General features: G+C 40.0%; 1 protein-coding gene across 3 annotated transcripts in view; it reads left to right on the plus strand.

Moving 5' to 3' along the window:
- ADAM28 (ADAM metallopeptidase domain 28) overlaps positions 1 to 19,541 on the plus strand; it is a 116,941-nt gene that overhangs the window by 23,708 nt on the left and 73,692 nt on the right. For all 3 annotated transcript variants that reach the window (XM_072635878.1, XM_072636025.1, XM_072635936.1), the window contains exons 3-5: positions 3,994 to 4,070; positions 8,568 to 8,646; positions 11,581 to 11,657. In XM_072635878.1, coding sequence (XP_072491979.1) covers positions 3,994 to 4,070; positions 8,568 to 8,646; positions 11,581 to 11,657 — 233 coding nt within the window. The remainder of the gene's footprint in view (positions 1 to 3,993; positions 4,071 to 8,567; positions 8,647 to 11,580; positions 11,658 to 19,541) is intronic.

Raw genomic sequence — 19,541 nt, forward strand, 5'->3', positions numbered from 1 at the left:
AACGAGATACCAGAAAGGAGCTCCAATCTAGGCATTATTGAACATCAAGGTTCAATAATTAGAGTCAATCTCATTCCTTCATTTTCTTGCTAAGGAAAGGGGAGCTTATGAAGCTTCAGTCAGTCAGTCAATCAACAAGCATCTACTGAAAGTTTCCCATGAGCCAGGCACTGCAGTAGGGGATGAGGATACAAAGTGAGGGAAATGTAATTCACTTCCTTAAACCTTTGTTACCTGCCTACTAGGTGAGACCCGGTACTAAGAGCTAGGGACACAAAAAGATGCAAAAGACAGTCTCCATTCCAAGGAGCTCCCAATACAATGGGTGTAGACAGTGCACAAAAGGGAGCTGAAAGGAGGTAGACAGGGACCCTCTGCAGGTGGCACATGACATGACAGAGAAAGTCCCTTGGAGATTATGATCAGGAGTGCATCCTGAAGAAGCATGATGACATCTTTGGCTTGGGTCTTCTCCTGAAATTGGAGGTTCTGGAGAGAACTAGTCAATCAGAAGGGGAGGCCTCACGGGTGAAGAGTACTTCCAGTGTGAGCAGGCCAGAGCACTTCCAGACTAAAGAAGTTTCTGGGACAAGGCTGAGATGAGTCAGCATCATGTGAGGCCTGGAGGGGGATGAAGAAGAGCTTGTCTGCAGGCTGTGGGTTCGCAAGTGGCAGAGCCAGGAAGTGCCCTGGGTCCCAATCTTCTCTGCTTCTTCTTTGGGCTTCTACATTTGGTATTGGGCAGTTTGATTTTCTGCTGAGAAGTGCTGGTTTAAAATGGAAAATCAAACCACATGAATGACAGCAATCTCAACGCACTCATGAGCTTGGGAGGAAAGGAAGGTCTGTGCTCAGTCCCTTGTTGGTGGCAATGGTGCATTTAGATGGTGTTCCCTCATGTCCTAAAGAACAATGATGTTGTCCAAGAGTTTTGCAATTCACAAGCATTTTTAAGGACTCCCCATGCACTGGAAATAGAGAAACAAAAATGACCCAATTTATACCTTCAAGGGGCTTATATGCTACTGAGGGAAGGGAGGAGGGAAAGTAGATATACGGAGAAATAAACATACATTATATACACACATATTTGTTTATCGGTTTAGATGTTAAATGACACATATATCCATTGGAGAGATGGAAGAGAAAATGAATTTATATTAATAATTTTTAAAATAAAGCTAATTTTAAAAAGAGGTGGAAGACAGATTATTGCTTGTGTTTTCACACGAGGTCACTAAATTGTTAGTTTTTTAAAAACATTTACTATCTTAGGAGATGCCTCTCACAGAGTGAGGGTGAAATGCAAATATTTATAAGGTAAAACAAAAATTATCAGTAAGACTTTTTTTGAGTAATTTCAGTATGGAGGGGTTTAAATAGCTGTGAGGATAAAACATCTCTTTTAGAAAGGGACGTGTAAACATATACTTTGAGGGACTCTATTATTTCCAAGATTATAAAATAAGGAGGGAAAGCATTCTAGATCTATTGTGCAAAGATGAGGTAGTGGGAACTTTCATGAGGAGGTATGTATGATGAGCAGGTGCGCTGTAACTAGACCAGTTCTATAATACTGTTACATTAGAATTCCAATACCACTATTTTTATCAAATTATTCCCCTGCTTCAAAATCTGCACTGCCTTACTTTTGCTCCTTCCAAGACTAAGCTTCTTTCTGTCTGGTTTTGTGCATCTTTTTTCAAACTGGCTCCATCTACATCAGTGTCCACCCTTCCTTCTTCTCCTCACACTTTCCAACTCTGGCTGCTATGTAGGTGTTCAGTGCTCCTATTAGAAGGTAAGCTCCTTGAGGGCAGGGGCTATCTTACTTTGATTTGTATGTCTCTGTGCTTAGGCCAGGCTTGGAACAGCAGAAGCACTGACAGGATGCTCAGTCATTTATTAGTTCATTCTAGCATCCAAATGGATGGGCTGTTGTTCATATGCCAAACATACATTTGCCTATAAGACTATTTTATGGAGAACTCACACAAGGCAGGCAGAAGAAGTGATACAAGGACACTCGCAAGGTATCTCTTAAGAACTTTGAAATTGATTGTGTGATATGGGAGACACTGTCACAGAACTGCTCAGTGTGGCATGACCACATCAGAGAAGGTGCTGTGCTCTATGAGCTATGCAGAATTGCAGCAGCTCAAAAGAAATAGGAGATGTGCAAAGTTAAAACCCTCTCCACTCCAGATGTCCATATGGATTATTGATGCCCAACTTGTGGTAGAGCTTTCTGAGATGGTGCTGATTTGATCAGTGTAATATTTGCTAATTAGAGAGTTAAAGATCTTCCCCATCCATTAAGGGGACTGCCCATTAAGGAAAGTTTGATTAGGGAAGGCCCTAATGTTTAATTTCTAATGCGCTGGTTCTGGAGGATTGTGATGCCCTCTGACTCTGAAAAGGGTATAAATACTCTAGGCCAGGTTTTACTTTAGGGCTTACTCATTGAAAGTGTTCATTTGGCCAGAAGAAACTCTGGGAAAATGCTAAGGAGCCCCCAGCTTTGCAAATCCAGATGTTGGTGTTTCTGTCTCTGGTAACCATATATGTATGGTCAGACAGTGGGCAGCCCTATCTGTTGGGCTTTATTTCTGTTTGTATTTTTTTTGAAGTTCAAGGCAGTGACTTTTCCCCCTGAACTAAGTGAATGATATTTGTCCGTGATTAAAATGCTTTGTATTTTCTTCCTCTTTCCAGACTTAATGCATGCTACTTCCCCTTCATTCGCTTTCTATTACAGACAAACTCAACTACTTCCTCTTCCTTGAACTTGGCCTAGGCTCTCCTCTCTCTCCTCCTCTCTCACCCCAGGTCTGGAATGTTCTCTCCCATCTTTACCTCTTAGAATCTTCCAAGTTTCAACTCCTCAGCCACTTTATTGAAAAATGTTTCTGACAACTTCTCCTATTCCAACTGTTAGTGTTCCCATTCCTCTCAAAAAGCATGCTGTATTTATGTCTATGTCCATGTGGTGTATCAGCCAGAAGAATATAAGCCTCTTGGGGGCAGGTGCTGGTTTTCATTTTACTCTTTGTATCTTCAGGGCCTGACTATGACAGTGGCTTACACAGTAAGTGCTTAACAAATGCTCATGGAATTAAAATGAGTACTAGAATAAAATCCCCATCAGAGCAGTAAGAATTCACATTGATAAGACATTTTAACATTTGCAAAGAGATTTAAAGAAATCATTTTCTTTGACTTTGAAAATAACCTTGATTACCTCTCTGTCTATGACAGTAGACTATGAGGTCCCTGAGGACAAGGGTCTTAACATAGGTCTGGCATTTCATCTTGACTGTGTCTGTATTCATGTCTGTGACTATGTCTACACCCATATCTATACTTACCACTACAACTAGATTTCTACCTGCAACTACAGGTGCAATCTACATTTTTATCTCCATTTCCAGCTTCATCTCCATCCTCCCTCTGGAGGATGTCATAAGCATGGCATGAGCACAGGAGTATGCTGGTAAATGTTTAACAATTGGCTTTCCAAAAAAATATGCCTGACACATTTAAGTTTAATTCGCATTATTGATATTTTCTCCACTTTCTTAAGTCTAGATGATCACTAAAATAGTAAATCAGGTCTCTGTTTGCAATGTTTGTTAATTTCCAAGGTGTCAATGCCCACACTGCAAATTTAGTGATTTGTCGTTCCTGGGCTTCAGCACTCTTCTGAATGAGAAACTGGTTTGTCCACTTTTTCAATGGTTGTCTGCCTATGAGCATCTCTTTTCTTCTGTTATGCTTCTCAATCACTTTTCAGATCTGCTCATTCTTCTCTTACCTTTATTCATTTTCTTTGAATGTCACATATGTCATTTGCCACTCAGGGAACTCTCTGCCCACTCATTAACTTTGTCTTGCATGGGCTGTGTTGCTGGTAATAGTCAATGAGTATTGGTGTAGAAGGACTGTGGAAAGATGCTTGCTCCTTGACTTTCTAATGCTTGTGAATATTTGCAGGAGAAATATGAAGACTGGGTGCAGTATGAAATCAATTTAAAAGAGGAAACTGTGGTCCTTCATTTGGAAAAAAACAAGTAAGTAAATGCTTTTGATGTCTGTGTTCAGATGTCTGCCAAAGCTAGGATGGCTCCTGTAGGAAGCTCTAACCCAGCTTCTAAGTATGGGGGCCCAAATGGGGTGGTTACCATGGACACATGCTTGGGCAAGTCATGCTTATTTGTGGTTTCTAATAGAATAACTCAGATTAATTTTTATGATCATTCCATCAACAAACAAGCATTGAGCAGGAATGAAACTATGCACTAGGGATGCTAAGTTTCTAGAAGCTAATCTTATATCTACCATATAGTAAATATATCAGGGCATCCAAGTGATGTAGTAGGTAGACACTGGGCTTGGAGTCAAAAAGAATCATCTTCATCATCCTACCTGAGGTGGGTCTACCTCTCTTATGTCTCCCTCTGTTTCTTCATTTGTAAAATGAGGTTATTAAAAGCACCTGCTTCACAGGGTGTGGATGAAAACAACATCTGTAATATATGTTGCAAATTTAAAATACTCTATAAACGTTAGCTGCTATTATTAATAACCAATCAGTAGACAAAATAAGCTTATACAAAAGGCATTCATGAAGATGGTACAGCAAGAGCCATTGGTAAAATACCTTATTCTCCCCTCCAAAAAAATAAAACACAACAAACAAATCCACAATCAGAGCACACTCTTCCACGAGCACACATATCATCTGAGGTAAGAGGGGGCACAATTTAGTCATGAGATATATGTATCGTAAACAGATATGTCCAGAGTAACTCATACCTCCAGTACTCTAGCACCCCAATGTCTTTACTGATTTCTTCATACCACTTCTCTCTAAGTACAGAATCTTTTGGGGGCAAGTTTCTCTTATGGATTCCCTGATTCTGCTCCTCTCTGAAGCTCAGCTCCCAACTCCAGAGCTAATTCTCCCTTAAAATTATGGTTAGCTCTCTTCTCTGATGCCAGAGCTCAAATTTCAAAGAACTACTTCCCGTGCTTCTGTGTCTTATCAAAAGTCAAAGCTAGCAGAGGAGGGAGGAGAGGAATTTTTCCTCCCAACTGACCTTTGGAAGAGTCCCACTAGTCACACAGAACTGTTTCCTTCCTGAAATGTGTCTTAGTTTCTACCAAGTCTAGTGGGCTTAGTTTTATTTTAAAGGTCACTAGAGACATGAACTTAATCAATAATTGATAAATCCTTAATCAATAGCTTGATACCTTTTCAGTTCTATCAGGAAAACTTTGTTCTTCATAAAATTTTTAAGAAATCAAGAGTCATTTGTATACTTTCTCTTAATACATTAACATAATATCTTTTACTTGTCCCTTTCATTGATTTTATCAGCTGGACCAGGTTCCAAAATCAACATTCCCTGCTATATTACAAATAACAATAAGCTAGAGATTTGCTGAATCGCTGCCCTTGGAGTCCATGGCACTGGGCTATTTTATGGGTGAAATCATAGTATAAAGAAATAATAAAAGGTATTTGGGGTGAAAAGTTCCCTATTCAGGAGACCTTTCATGGTAGATCATGATGCCCTTCTTCCCCACTCTTAGTGATTTCCCACCCATAGGTGCTTTGTATCTGCTTCACGCGTGTGGTAAGTGTAACTGAATGTGTGCACGTAGCCTCATCCATCAAAAAACAAGCCTCTTGTGGGTAGTGACTAGCATTTTATATTTTATTTTCAACACTTAGGACAGTGCCTGACATATTACAAACACTTATCCAATACCTGTTCACTCACTGATTGCGTCTGTAACTTTGAAAAACAATTGTTATTTCCTAAGAGCAAAGTCAGCCCCATCTTATTTCTCATCCATTTTGTGTTCAAGTCTCAGCCCCTCAGGGTGAGGGAAAATCATCATCTTTCTGAACCTCAACTTCCTCATCAATCAAATTAGAACTAAAAAAAAAAAAGTTGCCTGTGATGTTTTAAGATCTCGCTATGAGAAACAGAGCAGATGAAACACATCTTGTAGCCATCAAGCATGGTCACAATAGAGGCTTCCACTGGTGAAGTGTACTTTGCTTTGATTCTAAAATACTTTCACCAATATTATTCCTCTTTATACTCCCAACATCCTGATGAGGTAAGGAGAGGAAGACCTTGTTAATTTCCCTTTTGTCAGTTAGAGATACTTGGATTGTGAGTGACTGACACAAAGTCAGAGAACTAGGTTATGATACAGCCAGGAATGTGGTAAACGCCTCCAAAGGACTTTCTACAAGGTCATGATTTATTGTTCGGAGTCATGAAGACCTGAGTTCAAATGTGATCTCAGACACTTGCTGGCTGTGGGACTCTTAGTAAATCACTTCACATATTTGCCTCAGTCTCCTCAACTACAGTATTTTCATAATTATACTATCTGCTTTGCAGGGTGAGGATCAAACGAGATTTAAAAAAAAAAATTATTTGGCCCAGTGCCTAAGACATAGCAGTCCATACATAAATGTTTATTTCCTTTCCATTTCCCCTCCCCTTCTAACTTTCATTGATGTTTCAATGATGTTAGCAGATCTGGGTTCACACCCAACTTCAATGAGTGTTGTCTTAGCGTAGTGCTTGGCACACAGCAAATGTCAAATGAGTACTTATTTATTAATTGACTGACTGTTGGCTTTTGAATCTCAGTCTTCAAATCAACCCTTCAAGGACAGTCAGATAGCAGATGGAGCAGCTAGTTGACTCGGTGGATGGAGCATTGGACTAGATTCAGGAAGACCCAAGTTCAAATCTGGCCTCAGAACCTTACTAGTTGTGTCACCTTGGGCAAGTCATTTAACCCTGTTTGCCTCAGTTTCCTCATCTGTAAAATGGGCCAAATAATACCACCTTTTTCTCAGGGTTGTCATAAAGAGCAAATGAGATAATAATTATATAGTGCCTAGCACCGTGCCTGGCACATAGTAAATGCTAGCTAAATGTTAGCTATTACCATTATGACTGTTATTAGATGAAGAAGCTGAAACTCACAAAAGGGAATAACTCAAAGTTTTTTTAAGGTTGATAAAATCTTTCCATTCAACAACCCCATAAGGTAGGTAATTCTAGTATTTTTATTTAAAATTTGTATATGAGGAATTTGCATATACATATATATCTGTGTCAGTGTATACATGCACACATGTAGGCTCAAAGAGATGGTGTATTAGAAAGAGAATTGAAGTTGGAGGTGTTGAGTATAATTAATGTATCGTAAAGACTCATAATAATATTTATTTGTATAATAGTAATATGTATATAATACGTTAAGATGTGCCAAGCACTTTACAAACATCTCAATTCATACTAATAACAACCCTGGGAGGCAGGAGCTATAATTATCCCATTTTTCAGATGAGGAAATTGAGTCAGACGGGGGCAGCCACTTGCCCTGCTGAATGACGGATTTATATAGGTAGTAAACATCTGAGGCCAGATGTGATCTCAGGCCTTCCTGACTCTAGATTCTGGGCCACATCCTTTATGCTACCTGGCCATTTCTTCAATTTAGCACTCTGGTGACCTTGGGCAAGTAAGTCACTGTAACTTCTTTGGGCATTGATTACACTTCCCAATTTTCTTGTCATTGATTTTATATCCACGGATGTTCTGGACACATACAATATCAGCATTGTAAGGTGTCTCAGAGACCACAGAGTCCAACTAACACCTGAAGTGGTTACTGACATTTCTGACAACCAGTTTCTACTTCAAGACCACTAGTAAGAGGAAGCCCACTCTCTCCCAAGGCAGCCTGCACTCCTGTTGGACTGATCACCTAATTAAGAAAATGTACCTTATATTGAATCTAAATTTATTTGCTGCTTGGTGAAATTTAGGATCTGAAGAACATAGGTTTACATTGATCAAGTATTCTAGAGGTCACCTACTCTGACCATCTCATTATGCAAAGTGTTTCATATACACTATGACATCCATTAGAGTCTAAGTTCCTTGAAACCACAGTATCTTTTTCTTTTTAATTTCAGTTCTCCAGTGCTCATTACCCATTCCTTGTGGGTGGTATGTGGTACATCAGTACAGGTAGATGGATGAATTGACCCCTCCCTGGTGCGAACTCTATCCTTTGGGGCCAAGCAAAACATTCTAATCCTTCTTCCCTCATGATAGGACAACATCTTCAGTTCTCTCTGTGTCTATTCCCAAGGATGAATGGAAGGAATACTGATCTTGAAATTGAGTGAAGTGGGTTCATATTTAAGCTCTAACACTTACTATCTGTGTCCTTGACTTAAGTGACCCCAGTCTAATCTCTAAGACTACGGGTCAGAGAAGAGCTGTCCATCTGCATTTGTGGAGGGAGTTTTCTCACTGGGAGTTCCCTAGATCAGTAAAATCACAGGCCTAGGCAAAACAGTAACCAAATTAATTCCCTCACAAGTTTGTTTTATTTTCCCCTGAAGAAAATGACTAGTAAATGTAAATAACTTATTATTATTCATTTTTCTTATGGCTAATATCATTACCATCTTCTCTTTCTAATAGCCTCAGTAACCTTTGTCCCTGTTCTTTCTTTAGGGAGTTCCTGTCCCCAGATTATGTGGAAATTCAATATTCACCCACAGGCAAATCAGTCACTTCGAGCCCTCAGATCATGGTAGTGTATCACAATATATTGCTGCATGGGGATTCAGTCAAGTCAAACTGTTTCACAGCTGGGAACAGGGATTCTCACTGGGCAAGAGGATGTATCAAGGATGGTGCTGGTGGTGATTCATTCATTCATTTTTGTTTTGTTTAGTTTTTAGGAGAGAATTGAGATTAAGTGACTTGCTCAAGGTCATACAGTTAGCAAGTGTCTGAGGCTGGATTTGAATTCAGGTCCTCCTGACTACAGGTTTCTGTCCATTGTGCCACCTAGCTTTCCAGATTGATTCATTTCTTTAAAAACATTTATTGAAGATCTGCTAGACAGCAAGTGAGAAATAGTATGGCATAGAGATCAGAGAGCTGTCCTAGGAACCTAGAAGACCTGGGTTCCAGTCCTGCCTTTGATGCATACTAAGTGATTCTAGGCAAGATGTTTAACCTCTCAATGTCCCAGACAACTCTGTAGGACTATAAGTTGCCTACACAGTTGCCCCTCAGTACCTCTCAGTGCTTTGGGGTCTGAGTATACAATTAATCAACTAATCAGCATTTTTAGCCTTTATTCTATGCTAGTCCCAACCCTAAACACTGAGGATACAAAGACATAATGACTGCTTTTGCTATCGAGGAGTATGTGTTCTACTGGAGACTCTGAAATGGCCACAGAGAAGTGACCCTGGGAGCTTTCTTGATATGGTCCTACAGGAAGTATAGAAAAATATTTCACAAGACCAACTATGACTAAATCAGCGTGAGCCATGCTTCCCTTTGCTCCCCAGCTTTTTTTCCTTTCCTTTCCTTTCCTTTCCTTTCCCTTCCCTTCCCATCCTTTCCACTTTCTTTCCTTCCTTCCTTCCTTTTTGTTTTCTTTCTTTCCTTCTTTTCTTCTTCTTTCCTCCTTCCTTCCTTCCTTCCTTCCTTCCTTCCTTCCTTCCTTCCTTCCTTCCTTCCTTCCTTCCTTCCTTCCTTCCTTCCTTCCTTCATTCTTTCCTTCCTTCCTTCTTTTCTTCCTTCCCTTCTTCTTTCTTTCAATCCTTCATCTGTAACATCTTCCCAGAGAGTTGCCTGAGGGTATTGACAGCTTCAGTGATTCACCCCAGAACACACTCCGGTGTTGCTGATGCCCAAGTCAGTCCCTATCCAAGATAATAAAATATACACCAAGTGAATACAAACCATTTTTCATGGGGACAGAGAAGAGTCCTACCAATTTTGAGAGGGATATCCCAAAGACTACCTGCTGAGTCTGGGGAAAAGGACCAGAATTCTGAGAAGGCAGTCATCCCTCTATTATGGGTCACATCCTGGACAAAGGCACTGAGACAAATATTGAAATTTCCCACATAGCAGTCAAACAGAATATTTATTTTTTTCTTGTCTATGTATCTGTTTACGTCCTTATGTATTTATTTGCCTGGGCAATGTTATTTATTTACTTTGAAGCAGACCTATTGCTAGCATGAAGAACTCCCAGTCAGGAAAATCCCTCTATCAATGTAGGTCAACACCTGCTTTATAAACTGTACACTTGGACAGTTACTTAGGGCACTGAGAAGCTCCACAGTTTACTGAGTGACATAGCCAGTGTAAATCAGAAACAAGATTTGAACCCAGGGAAATCTGACTCCCAGGACAACGCTCTACCCACAAAACTGTGCTGAGGACATCATGTGTCTGACCTTTGCCTTGTGAATCTACTTTTCTATGTCTATGAAGACACTAGCCTAAGACTCAGCATTTATAAACATCTCTGTCATCATCCAGTATGGGCAGTTTAATACTAATAGCTAACGTTTATATAATGTTCACTGTATGTTAGGCACCTTTCAGGGCTTTATAATTACATTCTCATTTGATACCTGCAATGACCATGTTGTGCTATTATTATCCCCATTCTACAATTGAGGAAATTGAAGCAGAGAGAAGTTAAATGACCTACTCAGCATCTCATAGCTAGAAAAGGTTATTCCTCATCATCATTGAGACGACACGTCCTTGCATGACTTACGTGATGGACCACCCTTATGCAATAACCAACCTTCACAATTATCTTGAGCAAGAACAACAGCCAAGCACATAAGCTCAGCACACAGTGTTTACTAACTTCTTGAATGTATGGAAGTGGAATGCCTACATCTACTCTGAGCTAGCTGAGAATAAACAGAGTGCATACCGTCTTTGTTCCCGCCTCATTCATTCGCACCCAGAAGAAAGATCTCATGCAGGCATGAGATCTTTGGGAACTTAACATTTTAGTCTTAAGAGATTTCTCCCGAGGGCATCGTGACCATGATAACCCAAGAGTTCCAGACCCCTTACAAACTTCCTCTGTAGAAAGTCCTCAGCTGATAGATATCAATGCTTCCTCTGTAACTTTCGTTATAGAGAAATGTCTGGGGCTCAAAGAAGTTATTTGACCAAGATCACTCAGTTAATATATCTAATTAACAGGACTGGAAACCAGGTCTTTTTAAATTCAAGGCTAACATTCTATCAGTCAGTCAGTTAACTAGTCAGTATTGATTAAGCACTGGCTATATGCTAAGCAGTGTGCAGATGCAGAGAATGAAGCAATACCTATTCCCATGAAGTTTTGTCTATTGTCTGGAGATGAACTAATTGAGTGATTCACATAAGGTAATTCATTTCAGTGGAGAAGGGAAGTAACCCACAGTTGAGTATTGGATGCTTGTAGCAATTATCCAGCCCCAGTCTCAGGATGAGGAGTAGGTAAATTAGGCAGCTGCGCAGGGCACAGGTGTGTCAGGGGTGGGAGGGTGGCAGAGAGGGAGGCAGAACCCGGGTTATTTGCATATGTATTTTTGGTTGTGCAAATATGTTTTCTTCATGTTATTCACCTTTCTAAATCCACATTCAGTAGTTTGATCTGGAAGAATGTGTGGTCACCACTAGAATTAGTTTTCCTCCTTTTCCTTCCCAGGAAAACTGCTATTACCAAGGACACATCCTGAATGAGGAGATGTCTACAGCCAGCATTAGCATCTGTAAGGGTCTAAGGTGAGCTCTTTACTGTGGGTAAGGGATAAATCTGAATAGGATAAATCAAGTTTTCTATATCCCATTGACAAATGGATTTGGAGGTAGTGTGCCATGTGTAAGTGGATTAGCATTAGAATTAGAAGAACCTGGGTTCAAGTCCCTCCTTTGGCATATACTAGCTGTCTTGGGCATGACACACAAACTCCCAGTCCTTTAAGTCACTGAGAGAGGTATAATGTAGGAGCTACTGGTCCACATTTGGCATTCCCCATATTGATGGAAGATAAGGAGATCCTAGTGGACTGCAAGCTAAACATGATTCAAAAGTGAGATCTGTTAATTTTCCCCCCTAAAAACTGATGGAATTTGGGGATCCATTAAGTAATATATGGCTTCTACAAAAAGGGAGATTGAAGTACCCATGGTTCTCTGTCCCCATATGATTTCAACTGGAGTTGCATGTTCATTTCTGGTGCCTCAATTTAGGAATGATAGACAAACTAGAGAGTGTCTGGAGGACAGCCAGGACACTGAAGGACCTTGTGGCCAAGATATATGAGGATCATTGGAACTGGGAAAGTTTGATCAAAGACAAGACTGAATATGACAATAATGGTTGAGTAACTCATTAATATCTCTTGTAGGTCATTTTGCTTTTGGACAGCACAAATAATTAGAAAATGGATCCTTGAATCAAACAGAAATATTCCCTCCCTCCCCTTCTACCAAGTATAGTCTAATCCCTCTTCCACAAGACAAAAGTTCAGATATTTAAACTTTCTTTTTTTTATTTATTTTTTTAATTAAATTTATTTATTTAACTTTTAACATTCATTTTCACAAAATTTTGGGTTACAAATTTTCTCCCCTTTTATCCCCTCCCCCCCCAAACACCAAGCATTCTAATTGCCCCTATGACCAATCTGCTCTCTCTTCTATCATCCCTCTCTGCCCTTGTCTCCATCTTCTCTTTTGTCCTGTAGGGCCAGATAGCTTTCTATACCCCTTTACCTGTATTTCTTATTTCCTAGTGGCAAGAACATTACAGTTGATCCTAACACTTTGAGTTCCACTTTCTTTACCTCCCTCCCTCTCCACCCCTTCCCTTTGGAAGGCAAGCAATTCACTATAGGCCAAATCTGTGTAGTTTTGCAAATGACTTCCATAATAGTTGTGTTGTATAAGGCTAACTATATTTCCCTCCATCCTATCCTGTCCCCCATTACTTCTATTCTCTTTTGATCCTATCCCTCCCCATGAATGTCGACCTCAAATTGCACTCTCCTCCCCATGCCCTCCCTTCTATCATCCGCCCCACCCTGCTTGTTCCCTTATCCCCCACTTTCCTGTATTGTGAGATAGGTTTTCCTACCAAAATGAGTGTGCATTTTATTCTTTCCTTTAGTGGAATGTGATGAGAGTAGACTTCATGTTTTTCTCTCACCTCCCCTCTTTATCCCTCCACTAATGAGTCTTTTGCTTGCCCCTTTTATGAGAGATAATTTGCCCCATTCAGTTTCTCCCTTTCTCCTCCCAATATATTTCTCTCTCACTGCTTGATTTCATTTTTTTTAAAGATATGATCCCATCCTCTTCAATTCACTCTGTGCACTCTCTCTCTATGTATGTGTGCGTGTGTGCATGTGTGTGTGTGTACTCCCACCCAGTACCCAGATACTGAAATGTTTCAAGAGTTACAAATATTGTCTTTCCATATAGGAATGTAAACAGTTTAGCTTTAGTAAGTCCCTTATGACTTCTCTTTGCTGTTCACCTTTTCATGGTTCTCTTCATTCTTGTGTTGGAAAGTCAAATTTTCTTATCAGCTCTGGTCTTTTCATCAAGAATACTTGAAAATCCTCTATTTCATTGAAAGACCAATTTTTCCCCTGAAGTATTATACTCAGTTTTGCTGGGTAAGTGATTCTTGGTTTTAGTCCTAGTTCCTTTGACTTCTGGAATATCCTATTCCATGCCCTTCGATCCCTTAATGTAGAGGGAGCTAGATCTTGTGTTATCCTGATTGTATTTCCACAATACTTGAATTGTTTCTTTCTAGCTGCTTGCAATATTTTCTCCTTGACCTGGGAACTCTGGAATTTGGCCACAATGTTCCTAGGAGTTTCTCTTTTTGGATCTCTTTCAGGCGGTGTTCTGTGGATTCCTTGAATATTTATTTTGCCCTCTGGTTCTAGAATCTCAGGGCGGTTTTCCTTGATAATTTCATGAAAGATGATGTCTAGGCTCTTCTTTTGATCATGGCTTTCAGGTAGTCCCATAATTTTGAAATTGTCTCTCCTGGATCTATTTTCCAGGTCAGTTGTTTTTCCAGTGAGATATTTCACATTATCTTCCATTTTTCCATTCTTCTCTCTTTGTTCTGTGATTTCTTGGTTTTGCATAAAGTCATTAGCCTCCATCTGTGCCATTTTAATTTTGAAAGAACTATTTTCTTCAGTGAGCTTTTGAATCTCCTTTTCCATTTGGCTAATTCTGCTTTTGAAAGCATTCTTCTCCTCATTGGCTTTTTGAACCTCTTTTGCCAATTGAGTTAGGCTAGTTTTCAAGGTGTCAATTTCTTCAACATTTTTTTGGGTCTCCTTTCGCAGGGAGCTAATCTGCTGTTCATGCTTTGACTTCATGTCTCTCATTTCTCTTCCCAGGTTTTCCTCTACCTCTCTAACTTGATTTTCAAAATTCTTTTTGAGCTCTTCCATGGCCTGAGCCCATTGGGTGGGCTGGGACACAGAAGCCTTGATTTCTGTGTCTTTGCCTGATGGTAAGCATTGTTCTTCCTCATCAGAAAGGAAGGGAGGAAATGCCCATTCTCCAAGAAAGTAACCTTCTATAGTCATTTCTTTTCCCTTTTCTGGGCATTTTCCCAGCCAGTGGCTTGACCTCTGAATATTCTCCTCACACCCACCTTGCCTCCTGATCCTCCCAGCCAAAGTTTGGGGTCTGAGATTCAAATGCTGCTTCCAGCCTTAGGGCTTTTGGCGGGGGCAGGGCTGCTATTCAGTGTGAGATTAAGTTCAGGTGCTCAGGTCAGGGCAGGGCTGCCTCTCAGGCTCAGTTCCCTCAGGGGGTTTATGCACAGACCTTCCACAATGGATCCAGGCTCCCGCCCACTTGGGGAGCCCCTGTCTGCAGCTGCCTCTCAGCTTCTACCTCCCGGGGGGGCCTGAATTATGGGGGCACCCCACTCCCCTCTCGACCCACCAAAGAGACTCTTTCACCGACCCCCATCCCCTGTGGGTGGAGGGAGTTGTGCAGCTGCTGGAGATCCCGTCCCTGAAGTCTGCTCGGATCTGTTTCTCTCGGTGCCGCGGCCGCGGCCACAGCAGGTCTGGGCTGGGCTCCGCGTCTGCAGCGCGACGGACCTTTTGCGAGAGGTTTGCAGTTCCCTCTGTGGGTGGAGGGACCCACATGGCCACTGGAGATCCCGTCCCTGAAGCCCGCTCGGATCTTTTCCTCTCGGTGCCGCCGCCGCGTCAGGGCTGCACTCAACTCCCAGTCCTGGCGCCCAGTCTGCGGTGCGAAGGACCCCCCGCCAGAGGTTTGCAGGTCTCTCCGGAACAGAAATCTCCCTCACTCCAATGTTCCATGGCCTCTGGGTGCAGAATTCGCCATGAGTTACTTCCCTGTAGCTGTTCTATGGGTTGTGGGTTCGGAGCTATGTGTATTTGCGTCTTTCTACTCTGCCATCTTGGCTCCGTGCCCAGATATTTGAACTTTCTAAAAAGTGTAGAAGGAAAGGTAAAAACTGAGCAGTAAAAAAAAAAAAACCAATAAAAAGCCAGGACTGGGCATAAGAGGTTGTGAGAGGCCTGTAAATTCTCTGTGATTCATCAATATGGTAGGATAGTGCTTTCTGGGGCTGTGATCTGAGAATTATCAGGTTGTCCCAATACTGATGAGGAGTTTAGGATGTCATATGTTTGAAAAAGATGGCTGGTCTCATGGCAACCATGAGACAGAAAGAAAAGTCTCAAATACTGGGTAGACGTATTCAGGATTCACAAAAATACATAGGAAAGAATTTTCCATGATATAGAATGAGAAAGGTCAGAGAAATTCTAATTTAGGCACCAATGATTGAGGTATCTAAATTGATGAGATCAGAGATCCATCTCATTCCACTCAACTTACAAAATATTTGCTAGGTACTTGGCATATGAAAACATAAGCTAAACATTGAAAATAAAAAGAAACATTTTAAACATGCTCTAGCCTCAATGGTTTTTTTATATTCAATCAAGCAACCAATACATACCAGGAAGCATTTCTTAATCATCTACTATGTATGAATTTCTGGACTGGATTTTGGAGATTTCAATACAAGGAATGAAGTCATCTCTACCCTCAAGAAGTTTGCATTTTATTGAGATAATATAGCATTTAAGTGGAGAAGTAAATATAGATTACATGTGAAGTCACAGAGGCAGCTATGCCGTATAGTGAATAGAACTTTGGGCTTAAAGTGAGGAAAATCTGAGTTCAAATGCTGTCTTGATCAATGACTAGTTGATCTTTATTCTTCTATTGCCTCTTTATCCTTCCTAGTCTCAGTTTCCTCATCTGTGAAATGAGAGGGTTGGACTTGATAACATTTAGATTCTCTTCTAATTCTAAATCGGTTTTTGTGTGAAAATTTTAGTAAGAGGAGAATGTGAACAACTGAAAGGACCATAGATTTGGAGATGGCAGATAACTCCAGGGTTTTCTAGTCTAAATCCTTCATAAGATCTAGACCTCAAGCTGTGCCTTGAAGAAAAGCTGAGCATTCTTTAAGGCACAGGTGAGAAAGATGTGAATTTTGCTAGGGGAGACCATGCTAATAAAGGCACACAGGGGGAGATGGAATGATATGTATAAGGAACAGCTCCAAGGCTACTGCCTATTTATGACCAGCTTCTAGTAGTAAGTTGCATATATGGAGATGACATTTTTATTAATTAATTTATTTATAATTTTCAATATTCTCTTCCACAAAATTTTGAGTATCATATTTTCTACCTATCTCTCCCTTTTGTTCACCCAAAGACATTATGCATTCTAATAACCCTTTCCCCCAATTTGCCCTCCTTTCTATCACATCCCTCCCTTCTCTTATCCCTTTCCCCTATATTTTCTTGAAGAGCAAGACAGATTTCTATACCCCATTGCCTGTAAGTCTTATTTACCAGTTGCATGTAAAAACAATTTTTGACATTTGTTTTAAAAACTTTCAGTTCCAGCTTCTCTCACTTCCTCCTCCCCACCCCCATGGAGAAGGAAAGCAATTAGATAAAGATTATACATGTGTAGTCACGCAGAACCCTTCCATAACAATCATGTTGTGAAAGACTATAGTTCCCTCCATCCTATCCCTCTATTTATTCTGTTCTCTCCTTTGACCTTATCTCTCTTCAAAAGTGTTTACTTCTAATTACCCCCTCCTCCCATTTGCATTCCCTTCTATAATCCCCTCACCCCTTCTTATCCCCTTCCCTCCTACTTTCCTGTAGTGTAAGATAGCTTTTCATAGCAAATTGAGTGTGTATATTATTCCCTTCTTAAGTCAAATACTATGATAGTAAGGTTCACTTTTTCCCTCTCACCTCCCCTCTCTCCCCCTCCATTGAAAAAACTTTTTTTGACCTCTTTTATGTGAGACATAATTTACCCTACTCTATTTCTCCTTTTCTCCTCCCAAAATATTTCTCCCCCCCTTAATTTTATTTTTTAAATATCATTCCTTCATATTCAACTCACCCTGTGCCCTGTGTCTATATGTGCAATCCTACCATAATACTGAGAAAAGTCTCAAGAACTACAAATATGATCTTTCCATGTAGGAATGTAAACAGTTTAACTTTAGTAGCTTCCTTATGATTTCTCTTTCCTGTTTATCTTTTCATGCTTCTCTTGATTCTTATCTTTGAACAGAATGCTTGTAAGTCCTCTATTTCATTGAGTGATCAATTCCCCCCCTCAAGTATTATACTCAGTTTTGCTGGGTAGGTGATTCTTGGTTTTAATCCTAGCCCCTCTGACCTCTGGAATATCATATTCCAAGCCCTGCAACCCCTTAATGTAGAAGTTGCTAGATCTTAGTGTGATCCTGATTGTGTTTCCACAATTCTCCAAGTGTTTCTTTTTGTCTGCTTGTAATATTTTCTCCTTGACCTGGGAACTCTGGAATTTGACTACAATATTCCTAGGAATTTTTCTTTTGGGATCTTTTTCAGGAGGTGATTGCTGAATTCTTTCAACTTTTATTTTATCATCTGGTTCTAAAATATCAGGGCATTTCTCCTGTAATCATCTTGAAAGATGATATCTAGGCTCTTTTTTTAATCATGGCTTTCAAGTAGTCCAATAATTTTTAAATTGTCTCTCCTGGATCTATTTTCAAGGCCAGTCATTTTTCCAATGAGATCTTTCACATTGTCTGCTATTTTTTCATTCTTAAGTTTTGTTTTATAATTTCTTGATTTTTCACAGTCATTAGCTTCAATCTGCTCCATTCTAATCTTTAATGAATTATTTTCTTCAGTGAGCTTTTGGACTTCATTTTCCATCTGACCAATTCTGCTTTTTAAGACATTCTTCTCCTCATCGACCTTTTGGATCTTTTATCATTTGGGTTAGTTTGTTTTTTAGTGTTATTTTCTTCAGCAGTTTTTTGGGTCCCCTTTTGCAAGCAGTTGACTCATTTTTCATGATTTTCTTGCATCAGCTTTATGTTTTCTGATAACTGGACCAATGGTATGCATCCAGTTCATTGGTTTGTTGTTGTCCTTTATTCTTGAAAAGGAACAAAATAATATCACCATGATAAAGTGAAGTTTCAATGTGTATGATTATGGCTGATCAGACTAATATATGCTTAGAATGCTCTACCACAGATTAGGCACAGATAGTCCATGAGAACATTTAGGATGGATACTCCTAATTTGTACATCCTATGTTTCCTTTGTGTTGTTTCAATTTTGCTTTACTTATAGAGCATAGCACCTTTTCTGATGTGGGCATGCCATACTAAATGGTCCTATGCCAGTGTCTTCCATGTCACATAATCAAATCCAAAGTTCTTGAGAGACTTTGAGAATGTCCTTGTATTGCTTCTTCTGGCCACCATGCCTACCCCATGAGAGTTCTCCATAAAATAGTCTTTTTGGTGAACGTGCATTTTGCATTTGAACAATGTGACCACCCCATTGGACTTGTGTTCTCTGAAGCATAGTTTGAATGCTTGGCAGTTTAGTTTGAGCAAGGACCTCAGTGTCTGGTACCTTATCCTGACAGATTTTATAAATATAAATGGTAAACACTATTGCACTAAACTCAGATCCATGGGGCACTTTAAAGAGACTTCCTTTCAAGTTGTTATTCAATCATGAATGGCTCCTCTTGGGAGCTAGCCATTCAACCAATTCCAGATCCACCCAACTGGTCCATGTGCTTCTTAAACTATTGTTTATTACCCCACCCAGTTTAAGAAGGGTTGAAGGTATCCTTAGTGGAAAAAAATGAAGAAGCTTTGGACTTCAGCCCACATCTAACTCTCCATATTTTCAAAAAATAAAGAATAGTATATGAGACTATCAAATACTTTGTGTATTTGATATAAAGTATATCTATAGCATTCCTTAGAATTGCCAATCTGGCAATCTTGTTAAATAGGGAAATCCAATTACTTTAGTGTGAATTGCTTTTTGGGAAAGCCATGCTGTTTGTGATCACCACTTCCTCTTCTAGATATTCCCTAAACTTCTCTCTAATGATTATTTATAAGGGACAAAGTAGTTTTTTTTTTTTTCAGGTGGATGGAGAAGGAAAAGAACTGTGACTCATTTTTTTTTTTTCCAAATCCTGTTTTCTCTGCAAAGGACATTGAGTTTTAAACTTGAAAAGACA

Source organism: Notamacropus eugenii, chromosome 1, assembly GCF_028372415.1.
Source record: "Notamacropus eugenii isolate mMacEug1 chromosome 1, mMacEug1.pri_v2, whole genome shotgun sequence".
Classification (NCBI taxonomy): domain Eukaryota; kingdom Metazoa; phylum Chordata; class Mammalia; order Diprotodontia; family Macropodidae; genus Notamacropus; species Notamacropus eugenii.